The sequence below is a fragment of the Coturnix japonica genome, chromosome 1, assembly GCF_001577835.2.
Source record: "Coturnix japonica isolate 7356 chromosome 1, Coturnix japonica 2.1, whole genome shotgun sequence".
Lineage (NCBI taxonomy): Eukaryota > Metazoa > Chordata > Aves > Galliformes > Phasianidae > Coturnix > Coturnix japonica.
Window position 1 is genome coordinate 63707121 of NC_029516.1, and position 17857 is coordinate 63724977.

Genomic DNA, 17857 nt, shown 5'->3' on the forward strand with positions numbered 1-17857 from the left:
AAATGGAAACCCCACTGCTCTGGGACAGTCACAGCTCTCTGGAAGTAAAAAGGGATAAGGACAGCTTCATCCTCTGATCCTTCCTGAGGATAAATATGGCTATTGTAGCTTAGGGGACATGGCAGAAGCGCCTTTGCAAACCTGGAGCTGTTTCCTGAGGAAGGTGAGAAGAAGAAAATCCTGCCTTCTTCAGTGGTCTACTGATATAAGCCAGACTTCGATGTTATAGGAAAGACAATAAATGATTTAGTCTGTATTAAATCTGCCAGTTTTACTGCTATGTGGCTGAATTACTACTTCCCTGGAGGGATGCAATAAAGACTATTAATGAACAGACTGGGAGGTGGTAAGGCTGGTATGGTAGCAGTGATCCAGAAACAGCACTAATATCTGAACCTATTTTCATCCTCTTCATGTCATGTCACTGCTAGTTTAAACTTTGCTGACATCTTATTTTGCAGAAGACATTCCCATTTTAAGGTCTTGCACTCTCTGTGATTGCTTTTTCTTCTTCTTTTTTTAGTGATTTTTTTTTTATTACTATTATTTTTAATATACAGTCTAAACCATATTTGTTAGGTACACTGCAGCCAGCAGTCTATTTGCCAGTGAGGTGCTTGGATATTGTGGTGTCTGGAACATTTGGGAATGCACTTAGCTCTTTGTGAAGCTTTTTGAGTAGTTCCATTCAGGAGGCTGCTTTGGATGTGGCCGGGCTTCGGCTCCCACTGTTATTCTGTAGGGAAACTTGATCAGGCCCAAAGTCCAGCAAACAAATCCATGTTGTAAGGTTCTTCTGATAATTACTTTTACAGATGTTAGGGGAATTAATTCCATAACTTCTGTGAAGTTTGAATTTCCCATTCCTTGTCAGATTGTCAGCACTTCAACCTCTTCTGAAGTTTTGATTCTTCTGAAGAATTTTCCTAGGAAGCTGATGTTGGAAAACTTTTCCCTTGTTATTCTTCTCTTTTTAAAGAATTAACAGACAGAAGTTTTGTAAGATACAGCATTTAAAGCTAATCTTTTTTACAACCCCACAAAACCAAGGAAATGGAAAATGGCACTCCCTCTTGTTTCTTGTGCTTGTTACTAACAGGGGAAACTCCCAGCCTAAGAGCAGGCACTTCTTCAGCTCCAGCTGAGCTTCTCCTTAGCTCTGATAGATGTGCATTTTCTGTGGGTCAGGGAAGTGGAGGACCCAAGCAGCTAAAGTTGTATGTGCCAGTAGCTCTGATCAGAGAACAGATCGTTTTATCCTGTAAAAACATTGAGACTTTGAAGGAGCTCCCCTTCCTCACTTCAAATTAAGCACAGAGACTTCAAGAACTCATTTTATTTCTATTTTAGACTTCAGAAGAAAATGTAATATAGTCCATACGGCTTTTTAAAAAATCCATATTTAAATATTTCTTTCTGAAACATTTGTGACAGAATAAGGCCCAACTTCATGAGATCATTTCCCTTTATTTTCTTCCAGTTTTGGTAGAAGCAGAGTGGCATTTCCCACTGAAAAGCTGTCGGTGAAAAGCCATCTGGTTTATGGCCCCCTCCTGTATGTGCCCCACGCAGGGATCTCCTGCAGCTATGGACCCAGTCCTGTCCAGCCTTCCTGTATGACCTCCACTGAAACTCCCAGAGCTCACAAAACTTCTTTGCTCTTCCTTGATGCTTCTCTGGACTTTGCCTCTACATATTTTACGTAGAGCTGGAATTAGGCTGATCATTCCTCAAAAAGTAAAATACTTTTTATTGTGGGGTCTTGCATGTTAAGTTAAATACACTCAGGTTATATTTGGCAATGCATTAAGGCATCCAGGAAGGCTTGAAAAGGTGCCCTGAATCCAGAAAGTGGTGGTCAATGGCTCATTTTCTGGATGGAGATCAGTGACAAGTGATATTCACAGAGGTTAATATTATTATTGGTTACTATTGGTTAGTATATATATTTTAGACATAAGGAAAAACTTTTTCTCTTAGAGAGTGGTCAGGCACTGGAGTAGCCTGCCCAGGGAGGTGGTGGAGTCGCCATCCCTGGCAGTGTTCAAGAGGCATCTGGATGAGGAGCCATTATATATGGTTTAATGGCTTGTGGCAGTAGTGGTAATGGGAGGACGGTTGGACTAGATGATGTTGTAGGTCCTTTCCAATCTTGTGATTTTATGATTCCGTGATTGGGACCGGCACTGTTTAATATCTTCATCATCAGTGCCATCAGTGACATTGGCAGTGGGATTTAGTGCAATCTCAGCAAGTTTGTGGATGACACCAAACTGTGCAGTGCAGTCTGCATGCCTGAGGGATGGAATGCCATCCAGAGAGACCTACACAGGCTTCAGCTGTGGGCCCAGGATGGTATCCTGACATTCAATAAATCCAAGTGTAAGTTCATGACCTTGGTTGATCTTGGTTGGTTTTTGGCACTCTGTTCCTCCTTAACTTTTCAACTTGTAAATATGAATTTATTTTATTTATTTGTCTTCTTTCTCTTTGTTTCTTTGGTTTTCCTCAAAACTAGGTAGGCTTTTTTTTTTTTTTTTTTTTTTTTTGCCTGACATTTTTTCTCGCATTAGGTTTCCTCCAGTTCAGCTCAAGGGACAGCAAACAGTTGTGCCATGCTTCTCAGAACTCGCAGCAGGGGCTCCTTGACCTTGGCACCTGTACAGAGAAGGACTGCCACCTGAACATCACTTCTCATCCCAGCCTCTTATTGGCATGTAAACAATTTCTACTGTTACTGTTTTATATGCTGAGCAGATGGTCTTGCTGAAGCAAGCCACAGGGATCAAGATTTTTTTAAAAGTTGCTTGTGGTTTTTGGCAAGTAATTTTGATTCTCTAGTCCCTGATTCAACAAAACAGCATCTGTTTTCATAGTGGTGGCAATTACAAAAGGGACAGGATCCTGAGAGAAGGTAGGGAGGTTGTTGACTACTTTGGTTCTGAGAGGTACATTTGCATCCCAGCTGTTCCTCCATGCCATGCCAGTCTTTGCCCCAAACCTGGTATTAAATCTGTATGCTCCCTGGACTTGCAGAGGGAGGCCAGTGCAGGACCCCTCTCATTTTATGCCAGTGAGAAGGAAGACTAGTGCAGAGATGCTGGGGGATGCAGGGTTCCAATATGCATAACCCAAGTGGAGGCAGGTGTATACAGCAAGGTTTGCTCCACAGCTTGACATTATCTCCCACTCTGATCACAAAGAAATCTTTGTCTCCCTTAGCACCTGAAGATGCAAATGGCAACCTAGTGATTCAGCAGACTAAAGTGAAGCTTACAGGGTCCGATGGCTGTGCTGGTATAAGGGGAAAACATTACCGCTATTGGTAATACCACCCATGTTGATGTTATCACTGCTGGTATTATCAGCACTTTCCAACCATTAGCTCCTTTAACCTCTTCCTGTTCTACACAATGTTATAAATTTGCAGAGTACCTTTTGTTTGTCTCCTTTCATTATATTTTACTTCTGAAAACAAGCTTAATCACTTTATTCTTATAGAATGAAAAGCAATGTCATGGGAATTGTGTCAGAATAGAAATGAGGCTTTTTTGCTAATGTGTTGTTGCCAGTAGTTTTTTGTTCGGTGTGTTTTGAGTTTTGGATAAAATGGAAAAGTCCAGAGACAGCTGGATGCACATTAATCTCAGCTAAAAGCTCTTCAGCAGATTAACCCTGGAAAGCAGACAGGATGTGAGCACAGCTGGAATGAAGGATTGCTTTTTTATTTCAAAGGAGTATACATAGAGCTCTTTATTTCAGGGATTCACACTACGTGTTACAAAATTCTCTCTCTTTGTCTTTCTTCAGACTTGTCTTTTGAAGTGTCCAGAGACTGCCTTACTACATACATAGATTTTTGTGGAGCTGTTGAAATACTTTACCAGAATCCTTCCAACCCCTATTTTGCACTATTGGTGCGAGCTCTGATTTCCTGGATTTTTTATCTGCTTAAGCAAGGTGTATTGGGAATCCTTTAGCTGTAAGACTAAACGCTATGATCATGAGACATTCATGTAACTCAATGCTTGCATCATGCTACTGTATTGGAAATCTGGTTTCCTAAAAGTACATCCTTTGGTGTTCTGGTTTGGAGGGAAGCCAGAGTCCTTTCGAGGGTCTGAGGTTTAGTTACTGAGCAACCTGCACCAAGGCGGAGTCAGGCAAAAGATGGCAGAGTTTCATTTTAGAGGCAGAAATTGGAGATAGAAGAGTAGTGTGAAGGATTTGAACACGCCTTTCATCTTCGAACAAAGCCTTTCTCCCTCCCAGTGCTGTACTATGCATGTGCAGATGTGCTCTTGCACACAGGCGCTTGTGAAGACAAAGATCTGATGCCTCTGCTGCGTGCTGCTGAAACACAAAACAAGATGCCAAGGAAACCCCAAGAACCAAACTGAAAAGCAAGCAAAATACCCACATTGCTCTTATTCTGAATGTTTCTACCTCTCCTTTACATGTGACTTTGGGTTGGCTTCCCAAAAAAGCTCATTGCAAAGGAGCACCTCAGCTTGTCTACAAATGGGCTCTACGTGCTGCTGTGCAAGCCAAGAGCACAGAGTTCTTTTATGGTGGTGCATGAAGGTTGTTTCTGTGGTTACTGATGAATGTAGCACTGAGAGGTGAGTGTTGCAGTGGGGCTTAAGGGACTTTACATGTGGAGGGAGATAGGCACTGGAAAAGGACATGTCACTTACAGGGGCAGCATGATCTGTCCTTTAGAGCAAGGAAGGGGTGAGGTGGCCATGGTTCAGAGAAGAGGGCTGAGGAAATACGCTTCATAGAATTACTGAGAAAATTTTCAGAGGCCTAAAACAAAGTGCATATAGAGTGTCTGCCTTTCTCTCTGCCTTCTCCATCAGAGCATCACTAACTTCATAAGGATTTCCAGGTCGTTCCTTCACAGTGCTGGGCTTGGATGTGCAAATTTCCTTGTGCTCATTTATGAAGGACCTGCAGTAGCAGGAGAGAAGTACTGCACAGCCTAAGGGCCTGCAGTTAGCTGCTGACAGCCAAGAGATGACCAACCTCACACTGTGCTCACATTGAAACCCCAGGAAATAAAGCAGGGTGGATTTCGAGAGGATTTTTTAGATGAAAGTGGTATTAAGGAGTACTGTGAGGCAAAAAATCCCTGGTGACTTTTGACAAACCATTATTAACCTGTAATATATATATATATATATATATATATATTTGCTACTGCTTATCTGGAAAAAATGTAACAACAAAGGATAATAAAAAAATCTAAAACTTTTAGTGCCTGTATGACATCAAATGTCCTGTTGAGCTGAGGGCTTTGATGAGAAAACACTACAATTATATTTTAGCTGTTTCTCCAGTGTCATTTCAGTGGGGATTAACCACAGGTGCTGACTGAGGTTGTATGTGCTCCAGCAGCCTGCTTTGTAATGGAGCTGCAGCCACTGCGGCTTATAAGGGAGGATAGGTTGTCCTGCTTAGGCCAATTGGAGAGCTTCAATATTCTAGTTGAAATTTCAGATTATGGTCTGAAAAATGGTGAGAGACTGATGTTACAGCTACCTAGTCCACAGCTCTTTTCTGTCACCTCCAAGGATGTTAGAGACTTCTTCTTGTATCTTTCCCATTGCTGGAGCAGGACATGGGTGGGCTGTTGCATGCCCAAAATCGTTTCACATACAGTGTCCTGGTGGGACTTGGTCCTGTGCTCCTTCTGCCCCAGCCAAAGCACCCTGGGTGCTTCAAGCTTGCTGCATCAGTGCCTGGAGCTGGAGGCACAGGGGATGTGAATGTCTTGCTGAATTTCCAGTGAGGAAAGAATCCTTCTCTACTGTTCATTTATCAGTGTTACCTCAAGCTCCTGGGGGAGGGAGACTCAATATGCTTCTATTATAGTGTAGGCTCGTAATGAAATTTTGACTTTTGTTTCATGATCAGCATTTATCTCTGTTGTGCATTTCAATTTGGAGAAAACAGGGAAGAAAAACCTCAATCTGTTTTATTTTTCCTGGGGTTTATTAATCACCGGGGAGCAAGCAATATTTTCTATGGAAAGTGGTTATTATTGTTTTGTTCTTGCTTATGATATATATATATATATATTTGTGAGATATACTGATCCTCTGAATACGTTTGCACTAAATCAGTAGTTCTGTTTTGTTTATTATGAGCAAACTCTTCCTTATTGTCTATTGTTGTAGAATTAATTACCGGCCTTTATTGAATTCCTTCCTTTTTCAATAAGGAAGCATTGGAGCAGCAGACTCTGAGGATATGTGAGCCAGAGTGGTTTTCATAAAGCTCTAACAGGGCTGTTTTGTCATGCACATGGCTTGACTTATGTATTTCTGTATCAAGGCATTAGAAAAACACCCTTACATTTACATTCAGTAAGTCTCTCCTAGGGTGGCCTGTAAAGAAGGCAGCACAATATTCTGCTGAACATTTCCTGTTTTCTCCCTCTAATACAGCCTATGGCAAGAAGTAGCTCAGCCTTTGTCTTTTTTCTCTCTTCCATGGAAGTGTCATGAAGAGCAGCGCCCATGCTGACCTGGATCTGACTACTACCAAAGTTGGCTCCCTAAGCTCCCTGTGCTTTTGTCACACCTCGCCATGCCTTTTTGGCACTGAACAATATGTGCAGCTTTTTTTTTTGCAGAAGCGTGAAGCATGAAGCAGTCTGGGAGGCATTTGCGATGCAACTTATATGTGATCATGGCGGCAGAGTGGGTGTCTTGCGCTGAAACCTGAGCCAAGGAAGCTGGAATAAAGTACCTTTCTTTTATCTGTCAGGAAAGAGAAATGGCACTAAGGATTAATTTGCTCAATTTGTTCATTCCTGCTGAGAAGGAATGTGTGTCTGTGCAGAATGATGCTGGAAGCTTTAATGCGCGGTTTCATCCACATCATGGGTAGAAGGTGAAAAGATTTCTTAATGTTGCTGAGTTTCCCCCATAATGCCATTACCTGATTTCCTGAGGTCTGACCATTGGGAAGCTGGAGGAGGAAGTAAGAGTAAGTGGTGTAAGAATAAGTAAGTAAGTGGTGCAAAAGTAACCCCAGTAACCTATTTTGTCTCAGTCCCGAATCAGTTCCAATGTCAGGTATGTCTGAGTGTCTGTGGTCCCTGTCCCCTTGCTGTGAGGCTGATGGTCCTTGGGAAAGGGAACAGGACTGCAACCAATGCCATCAGCAGACGGTGCCTTGACTGGGAAATGCTCACATGCCACCTAGGCAGGGCAGTGCTCAAGGAATCCCAGTGTTGGCCCTTGCACCTATGTGCAGGTATGCTCAGTGCTCAGAGGCATGGCACTGCCATGAACACCTGGAGCTGCCTACTGTGCAGTCTGACAGCATGTAACATTAATTATCAGTGATATAATATACTAACGGTTGGGCTTGCAAATAATGGAAAAAGAAGCAGGTAGGTTCTCTGTGGGGGAGGTAAATCTTGAGGTCAACTGAAAATCGCTCTTTAGATGCTTGAGCAAAGGGACGGAGATGGTTGAGAAGTATTAAGTTAATATTCCGTAGCTTTAAAAAACAAATAAATCAGAAAAATAAAGCAGCCTTGCATAATAGGAAGTATGTATGCAGGCACACAACTCACATTAAGGAAGCTGTGTTGTTTTGGTGATCAGCATCAGCCCCTAGGAGGTGTGAGCTGCACTCCCACTGGGAAGCTGGAAGAGTGAGTGCTGCAGGAAGGATCACTCCTAGGAGTGCTGTCCTTTGCAGACAGAGGCAGAAGAGAATACAGGCATCTCAATTGGATGCTTCATTTGCAACAGAGTAAAGTACTTTGTTTTTATGTTGGAAATGCATGTAAAAAGGAAAGGTACAAAGGCTAGCTGATGGAAAGTTATTGATAAGAGGCATGAGTTTCTTTCTCTCCAGGTGACTCTTCAGTTCATCTTAAAATCCAACAGATTTCTAATTATCCTTATAAATAAATCCTCAAATTTTATCCTGAGATAAATCCCACTGATTGCACTTCAGGATGAAACAATGCACTGAAAATGTAGAAGACCTTGAGGCTCTGTACAGAGCACCATTCCAAAGCACAGGGTCAGAATTCTGACTCAGGAATTTGAGACATGATGTGCTTACACGCGAATGCCCACACATGCCTAAGAGACCAGTGTCCCCCAAGTCTCCATTTTATACATGGACTGTGTTAACTGATGAGAACATCTTAAGAGGGCTGAACAGGGCTTTGTTGTTTCAGAAGTAAATATCAACTCTGAAGACATTTTTCTCTCCTTGTCTTTCTGTCTGTATGTGTGCATGGAGAGCAGCTGAATATCATCTTTTCTTTCTAGCAAAGCAAGCATGTAATTTAAAGGAACTGATGCTCCTGTTTGTTTATGAGTTGACGATAATGGCTTGGTAATGGCAGTCTCTAAGTCACTATCGACATCCTAACATCTTTTGTGGACTTTTCAGAGATATCTCATTTGCTCGCTTGGTATATAAAGGCTGTTCCTGCTGAGCATAATGTCTTGAATATAATTCTTACTCAATTACTAGAAATGTGCTGTAAACATTGTGGAAATTTAGTAAGGGAGCCGTAACACACTCCATCTATCAATTTACTGTTTTTCTGTCGTTTGTCTGACCTTATGAATGGATCTGTCTTCATAACTGCAAATACAGTTTGAGAAGGGAAGTGGGCTATGATTATTTGTAGCTATTTTTAAAACCATCTTTTGTCCTCCCATTCTTTGCCATATGTCTCTGTAACTGAGCACAGTGGGAAGTAATTGCAGTTGCAAGTAAAGGAAGAATTATTAAAGCGTTTCTTTAATGAAAATGTTCCATTTCTGAGCTGATGTGCGTAGATATCAAAACTGCAGGAGTGATCTTTATTGTAGGAAATAATTGCCATTACAATGGATTTCTCTGATACGTCTATACTTTAATTTTGATTTGATTTTCTTCTGCCTTTTCCAGAGTAGGAGAACATACATGGGAGAACCAGGGAGCTGCAAGAGAGGAGCTGCTTCTGTCTGGGGACGCAGCTCACACCAGAGGGCAGAAAGCCCCTCCAACTCTCTGTGCTACCATGCATTGTGCTGGGGCCCAGGGTCACTCTGAGTGCTACTGAAGATTCCTGAGACTTCTTGAGGAGTGGGTGAGTGGAGGAGTAACGTTAAGTATAAGCAAGGCTGCCAACACAGAACAGCAATTGTGTTTGTGTCTGTGAGTTTGTATGGGTACAACTTGGCAGTCAAAAATGCCCCCTTTGACTAGTCCAAAAGCTGAAATTTCAGCTAGGTGTGCTGAAGATTTTCTGGAATATTGGCAGTGATGCCTCTTAAATGATGTGTGACAAAGGGACTTAAGAGAGCACCATGTGCTTAGAAAGTCTGAGCCTTTCTGGGAAACTCTGAGTCCTTTGGTCCAACAGAAGAAGAAAAACATAAGCCTTGCCTTGGTGAGCTGTGGATCCAATCTTTTTTACAGGCAAGTGGAACTGTATTCACCCCACTTCAGCTGGGGTGGTGGGGCTGCCATCACATGTGTGCCAAGCAGCACTCCTGCTCAGTTGCACGTTTGGCTTCTCAGCTAGTCCTGAGTAGTGGAAAGATTATGTTTATTTCTAGGAGTCTTTGTTAAACATCCCACACTTTCCCCCTAAGTACCTGGTATTAGTAGCTGCTGGAAATGTGATGCAGAATTAATGGACCATGTGTTGGCAAGTGCTAACTCTGACACCAATCTAAAGGCCTTCCAAGCCCAAGCATCGTTCCTTGTGCTAAATACACAGTCTTCTTCATTTCCACTTGTGTAAACTACAGAGTACTGGTATCTGGGGATATCCCTGCACGTGGAGAGGGAAGACGTGAAGCTTGAAGCTACTGAAAGAAGTTGGAAACTCAGACCTCTAAAGCTATTCCAGATGGTCTTGAAGCATTAAAGCAAGTTTTATTACAGAGAATAGTTTACATTACACTCATTTATTAAAACCTAAGGACATCTTTATAAAAACTACTGTATATAAAGACAAGAGCAGTGCAATAGCAGTGTAAAACACGTTTTTGGTTTACTTGGCAATCACTTTAGAAAGACAACATGATTCATAATATGAAGTTAAGTATGCTGCAAAAAACAGGACAGGTTTAGATCAGAAACTAGATTAGCAAATCACTGGACACTGGCACATATTGATTTCAAACATCGAGTGTTATGTAAACAGTATTATCGTCAGCATATCAATAGTGAGAAATCACTGTAACCCTAGAATTTCTAGTTAGCTTAATTAGCCTAAAATTTGACTGTAGGCTATTAAAATGGACTACTGTACTGTATATACTATCTTCTTAGTGATTTACTACTTATGTAAAAAGAGGACTAGAAAAAAATGCCTGTCTTATGCAACAGAATTTTCAAGGATGTGAGAATATGTTTCCTTCCAGTGAGTTGGTTGGGTTTTGGGTTTTGTTTCACTTGTCCTAATTTTCATACATCACAGCTGGTAATTAAATAGAACTGGCTTCAAAAATTGCTTTGATACACTACTTCAACGCTTCTGCAAGCGGACAGTCCTCGTATAGAAATTACAACCATAATAAAACTATTAAAAACAGTTATCTAAAATAGCTGCTACAATATGCTGATGTATACATTAAAAGGCCAGGTTGTTGTCGCTTTCTGTTTTTGTACAATCGATAACGAGGCACAAAATATGGTTAATTACAACACCAAGTCCTGCACAAGCTGTATTATGTATCTTTTTATGTTCTACGTTATGCACAGCAATTATTAAGAAGTTGGACACTCAGTTCTCAGTAAAACGTAGGAGAGAAGATGAGTTGGACAAGGAAGGAGGCTCCTGGAACACAAATGTAACTAACAGCCACTGAAGTAGCTGCCATTGGTTTACAGGGTGTACAATGAAATTATGCACTTTTTGTTAATTTTATATCCTTTGTTTTTTTCCAACTATAACAGGATGGACACTGAGAAATATATTTTAGCCCAGGTCTTTTCTTTTGAAGAGAAACTGTGTTTGAACCAGGCTCTTTCTGCAGAAATAATTGAATGATTCATTGCAGTTCATCTGGTACACCACAATTACTTAGGTCAGGTGAATGCGTGATGCTATCAGAGCCCTGCTATGCAGAAGTTTTGCATGTTGAGGCTATCTTTTGTCTAGCAGTGCTCTTCTGCATTATCTTGTCAGTACAGGAAATCACTATGGGAGAAGGGCTGACAGCAGTCGAGGCTGGGAAACGTGTGCACTGTTTCCCCTTAGTTTAAGGCCCAGCAAGCATTAGTCTTATTCAAGGTCTTATTATTCTGCAAAACTAGGTAGGCTATCAGGTGATAATAGCAACACAGTTGATGAACATCATCAGCTACTACGTGGATTTATCCATAAATTAATTGGTAGGCAAAATCAGAACTTCAGCCAGAGAGTATCTACCTTATATCAACTGGCTTTGTATATAGAATCAAAGGAAAACAAAGAAAACTGCTCATCAATTACAGAGTATACATGTACTAGAAGTAAAGCATAAAACTGCTCATTAATAACGCACAATTCCCAGAGGGAAAAAAACCCATACAAAATACAGTAATTCACACAAACCAGTATCTAATACAAATTCCTCCATGAACATAAGTTTTTACAAAGCTCTCTGTGGCCCATTGCCTCACAATGAAAGAAGATGCTGACAGAAGGCCAAAGGAGCAAACAGCTACTACAAAACACCAAGGTGGGATCGACTGCTGTAGGCATAGATACTTTGGTGGCTGCCTGCAAGGGACTGTGAATCTTGGAGCCATTGTGGAAGTGGGAGAGGACACAATGCCTGTAGAGGCATGAATAACATTGTTTCCAGCTACTTGGGTTCCTTGCTGTTCTTGCAAGGTGGCCCTGCTAGCATCACCATGCATCCTCACTGTGAGAGATCTGCCAGCACTCAGAGCTCAGCTCATGCCTCTGCTGAAACTCCAGGCTCCCACAATAGAGCGATCGGTGCTGTGTGGATATCTGCAAGCAACTTACAGTGCTTGTTTGCAGGAGGTTCCTTTTTATTCCCAGCTGAAGTTCCTTGAATGCCTCTGCCACGTGCTAATGAAATGTTCTTGTGAAAACCTAAGGTCTGCTGTGTTTGGAGTGAAACAAGGTTTAAAAAGTACTGAATGTTTTTTATTTGAAATGCTGCAAAGAACACACATTCTGTGAAGGGAAAGGGCAGCCAGGCTTCTGCTTTCCTAGCGCAAGACGGAGCCTAAAGCCTGCAGGCTGGCATACTTATCTGTGGCATTGGAGTTCTTGATAGTTAGTTGTTGCCTGCCTTTATACAGAGGTTCTCTGCTTTATTTATTTTTATCATTTGGATTGCAAGGAAAAGGGACTTGAGCATATTGGTTTCTTCGTCAGATTGGGTCTTCTTTGGAGACCAGGCACTCCTATGCTCTCCAGTCCTGCAGGCTCCCCCAACAGGTTGGATATTAGAAAGAACTTATTTATAGAAAGGGTAGTTAGATACTGGAATAGGCTCCCCAGGGAGGTGGTTGAATTGCCATCCCTGGTTGTGTTTAAGAGCCGTTTGGATGTGATACCCAGGGATATGATTTAGTGGAGGGTTTTTAGAGTTAGGGTACTGGTTAGACTGCGGTTGGCCTTGATCATCTTCAAGGTCTTTTCCAACCTGGGTAATTCTATGATTCAGTGGTTCTATGATAACAGTAGTTGTTCCTGGGTGTTTAAGTTGCATACTGTCACATACTCCAGTAGCTGTGAATTAGCTCAGATCTCTCAGGAATCTATCCCTTTGGAGTTCACCTTAAGACTAAAATGCTCTCCAATCAAAAAGGCTAAAAAAAAACAAAATTAAATAAAAAATTAATTATTCACAAGGTGCTTCTTTATAATCACTGGCAAGGTGTTCTTCGTGCTGGTTGTACAATAAAATACATTATTATGATAAAATTACTTGTATCTGCAGGACAAAAGATTAGGAAGGAAAAATCAATTCGGTATTAGCATGAAGCTGTGTTGCAATTTCTAGCTGAACTCTGTTCAATTGTCACTGCCAGGTTCTCCATACATAGATCTTAACAAATGATTATATTTTACAGAATTTGCTTATGTAATTGATACTGTGTGATTTTTTAAGTAAACCTGTCCTGTGGAAAGTTAAGCTATCATAACTTAGTGACCAAGTACTCCATGTGCTTCTGTGGCAGCATCTCTTTTGACTTACAAATGAACCCTAAGATTTGAGAGGGATAAACTCTGATGCCAGTCAGTGGCTGAGGGAATTAGATTATTGCCTTGTAAAGCAGAGGGACAATGGTATTATTGCTTTTGTAATATCAAGGTTGTTGCTTGCCTTCTAATATTCTTTCAGCTTCAAGGAGTGTGGGGGAGGAATGGGTTATCTGTTGCTTCTTAATAAAAGCTCCCCTCTTCAAAAAAGCATGTGAAGCTGAAGCTGAGATGTATTCAGATATTTGATATCTTAGCAAAATCATTGCCAATGATCTTAAAATATGCACTAAGGCTGAATCAGTTGCTACCCTGCTGTTTGATCGGTGGTGAAGGCTTCACATACCTTGTTATGCATGACAACACTGGGACTGCCAGCATTTACTCTATTGTGACAAAGTAATCACCAGAGAACTTTGAAAAAACTCACATTCCTTATTCTGACATTTAGATTAGGCTCAAATGGCAATAGATGGATGGGGAGGCAAAGAAAAGTTTTCTACCAAAGGTTTGTCTTGTGATCTTTTTCCACCTTTGTCCAGATTTGCCAGAGCAACTTTATTTTCTTCCAACTGAGCACTTTCTCAAACATTACGCTTCCCTTCAAACATAATATTGTTGGTCTAAAATTCAAATATTGCTTACGGACTACTTTCTTCTGGAAACTCTTTCTACACTGTTTCCCTACAGAGGTTGCCTAAAAGACATTTCTCTCCAGGTGACTTGGTGAACCTCCATCCCGTCGTTTTTCTCTCTCTGCTGCTTATCTGCCATTTCTAAAGCTCTTGTCATTGAGTTGGTTTCCTTGAAAGCTGCTCCGTGGAGTCTGATCTTACCTCTCCCATCCTGAGGCACATCAGTATACTTTTCTGGAAGACATAAAAGACACAGGTTCCCACAAAGTTTTGTAAGCATTCAACATCAAAGCATTTTCTGTAAAGATAAATGTGTAGCATTCTCAGGTGTGGATTTGATCCAGGAAGGCAAAAAAAAAGGCAAAAAAAGAGCAAAGAAAAGGGTGAGAAAGAAAAATCTACAGTCTCGGATCTGAGGGAAAGACAAGAATCAGATTATGTTCCCAATCTCTTTTTTGCTATGTGTATGTGGGTTACTGTTTCACACTGTTTAGCTGCCTACTACCTGTGCCATGAACAAGATAAAATATTTCCTTAAAAGGTATTTTATTTGCTTACACAATCTTACTATTGCTGTTTACATGAGCAAAAAGCTATTCCTGTGACCATACTGTAAATGCCTTTAGCAAACATCATGGAGTTTTCTTCTTGCACTTGTTACCAAAATATGCATCAGGCCAAAAACATATTGCTTGCTCCAACCTCAGTTCCATTCACATCATGAGAAAATGCTTTTTTTTCTACTTCTGCACATGTAAATGAGGATATGTTATAGTTATGCTTTCCTTACAGAAGTGTTGTGTTTATTTTTTTTGCTTGCAACAACAATTCTGTAATTCTACCCATCTTCACATTGTGCAGAGTGTGTAACTGTGATATAGGAACTGTGGTAGCATGTATAGTTGCCTAATGACAGAAAGTGTTGAGGTAGATGGGGACTGCTAATAATAATGATAAATTGAAGCGATGCATCTGCTTGCTTGAGTAGGAAAGCATTAAGGGTGTGAGTAGAAGCTGTTGGAGGCACAATTAAGTATCTTAGTAGCAGCAATATTTCATTAACTTTTCCCAGCAGATTTCTTTGCATATTGGGTACTCCCAAGTCCATGTGCTACATTATACACGTTGAATTTCATTAACATATAAAATGTAAAGAAACATCTGGTTCAGACAGCAGAATATCCATGGGAATCAGCATGCTTTAGGTTGTCGATCTACCCATTAAATCTTTTCGGTGTATGAGGCAGTATATGCTCACTATATCCTTGATAACCTTATTCATATTGGAAATAGAGCAAAAGTACTTCGGATTCTGTTTTTTTTTTTCACTGTCCTTTTTTGACGTTGGTAGAAATGGCCAGTATCAGACCTGTAGCATCACAGAGCTGCAGAATACCCTGAGTTGGAAGGTACCCCCAGAAACCATTCAGTCCAAGCCCTGGCTCTGCCCAAAGTCCAAACTTATGGCTGAGTGTGCTGCCCAGATGCTTCTTGAACTCCAGCAGTCTGAGTCCATGCCCACTGCCCTGGGGAGCCTGTTCCAGGTCCTGATTGCCCTTTTCCTAACCCCAAATCAGACTCTCCCCTGATGCAGCTCCATGCCATTCCCTTGGGTCCTGTCACTGTCACCAGGAAGAAGAGATCAGTGCTGCTCCTCTGTGCTCCCCATGTGAGGAAGCTGTAGGCTGCCATGAAGTCAGCCTTTTGCACCAAGCACAAAGCACCGGCCCCCTGCTCTCCCAGCTCTGGCTGTGGCTGGTCAAACTAAGCCCAGTCAGCAGAGACGCCAGGCTAAGTGTTGCCAGAAGTGATGCTAAAGGTGCAACCCTCTGCTTACAAGCTGTTGAGTGGCACAAAGGCCTAGTAAATTCCACTTCATGACCATGTTCTGCTTCCTCTCAGCTTGATCCAAGCCCCAGAGTGAGAAGTGAATGGGGGCAGTGACAGAAACACTGATTTTCAGGCATGGTTAGCCAGAGTTCATTTGGCAACAGAAACCTTGTCTTGGTCACTTGTGGTCTCTTCTATTGGGTTTTTATGTATTAAGAGTTGATGTGGTGCTTGGAGCTGGCTCAGCTTGCTGTCACTCACTAGCACAGGTCACCATCCATGTGCCACCCAGACTGCCATCATTACATCTCTGCCTGGACACTAAGGGGACAGACCTGTCATGCCCTATCCATTCACACTGACAGACACGGAAGTAGCTGGCTAAGAGATTGCCTCTTCCTTCACAGCAATGGCTTTGCAAAGCAGCTTAGCTCCACAGAAAAAAATGACATCCATTAATAACAAAGGAGTGATTCAGAGCCTCTGGAGACAAGGCTTTTTGGGGGAACTTTTGTCATTTTCTGACAAATGAAGTAAACAGTTGCCACATTCCTGGTTCCAGGGCCTCTTGCAAAGTCAGTGTTCACATAAAAACACTATCAATCACTACAGCCCCTCCAGAGCTGAGATAACAAAGCAAACAGCCTCTGCAATGTCATCATCTCTTGCTGGTATAAAATTGTATTATGCTGATCAAAAACACCCACCCTGATCTTGAGGTTCTGGTGCAATGCCTTCAGCTCTGCTTGTGTTGGGAACAGAGGAAAAGCTTTTCATAGGAGGAGTTCGGCTGCTGGACTAAAAGACAACTTTCTGCAGCAGGAAACCCTGTGTGGATGCACTGATTGTTACAGGCACCAGGCATGTCCTCGTTTCCCATAAATGGAAGGACAAGAGAGAACAATGCACAATGCAGGAGATGCTGATAAAAAAGCCTTGCAAGTTTGAAAGGAAAGGATATGGGAAATGAATTGCAGGACAAGTACCAAATGAAAAGCCTTTCAGTCATCCAAATATATTGCAAAGCAGAAAGAAGTAGAACATAATCTAATCTCTCTGCCTATGGACTATGCAAAAACAACAACAACAAACAAACAAGTTTTCATTGGGAAAACTTGTCTTTCTTCAGGAGAACATCAGAATAGGTGAATGAATCAGTTTTTTTTTCCAGCGTAGGGGCAACACTTCAGGCACAACTAACATTTGCTTCAGGTTGGAGCAGTGACTGAGCATTTCACCATCAGGCAGTGGCATGGGATGTTGCTATCTTGACATAGAGGAGCATCAGTGTGGCCCTTGTTTTCAGCCCCAGGCTGTGATTTCTTGCTGGCTTACATCACCTCTGGGGTCCTACAGATTCTCCCCATGCATCATAGCACCTGCAGGGTGTCAGATAAAACGGCTGCCTTTGAATGGAGGCAAACTGGTTTTGTTACAATCTTTATGCAAAATTACTGCTGTCACTGGTAGCCATTGCTAATGTTTCTAAAATACCAGTTGGCTCAGGGCAGAGACATCTGCTGCTCAAGAGTTTAAACAAAACCCAGTCACTGGAAATTTTTGTCTTGAGAAACAGACTCTGATTTTTCAACTTGTATATGTTCTTTCTACTTTAGCTGACAGTTCTGCAAAGGTGGAAATGTCTAGAAGTGTTTGAAAGCCAATACCTCAGGAAGTGTTAGGGATTAAATGGAAAGAATACGTAGCAAATGTCAGATTGATGAGAGTGAAGTTTATTCCCAGGCTGCAGGCCTAAGAAAAAGAGGCAGAAATACCTGTGATGTGTGAAGAACAAAACCAGAACTTCTGCCCTGGTAGGTATGTTCTTGGGAGGTGGGGGCATCTAAATGAGGCCAACTGAGAGTTGGGCCCTTTACTAAGCAGTCATAAATACCTGAGAAATTGCTGTCCATCAGCTGTAAAGATACACCATGGGACTTAATGGCAGGCCCACAAGCGCAGGGGAGGCCCAGAACTGATGGGTATGCTGAATTTTGCTCATATTCTGCTGGGATGTTTTGTAGGGGTTTCTTTTTTGAGGCATATACCAACTGCATTAAGCTGGTGGACCATGAGTTACCCAATGCACGTATGAGAGTGTGAGAGGTGACTAGAAAGGTTACTTCATGCTCTGGACTAAGTGTAAATGGAGAAATGTGAATCAAAATTATGTGAGTCTCAGTTCTGG

General features: G+C 41.7%; 1 protein-coding gene across 7 annotated transcripts in view; it reads right to left on the bottom strand.

Moving 5' to 3' along the window:
- The window catches only part of SHISAL1 (shisa like 1), a 95519-nt gene that overhangs the window by 12729 nt on the left and 64933 nt on the right, over positions 1 to 17857 (bottom strand). Inside the window, exon 6 of one of the 7 annotated variants that reach the window (XM_015870108.2) lies at positions 9885 to 14073. The exons of the other annotated variants lie outside the window; for them this stretch is intronic. Within the exon in view, the coding sequence (XP_015725594.1) occupies position 14073 (1 nt within the window). The 3' untranslated portion in view covers positions 9885 to 14072. Of the gene's footprint in view, positions 1 to 9884; positions 14074 to 17857 lie in introns of those variants that run through there. 7 annotated transcript variants of the gene reach the window in all.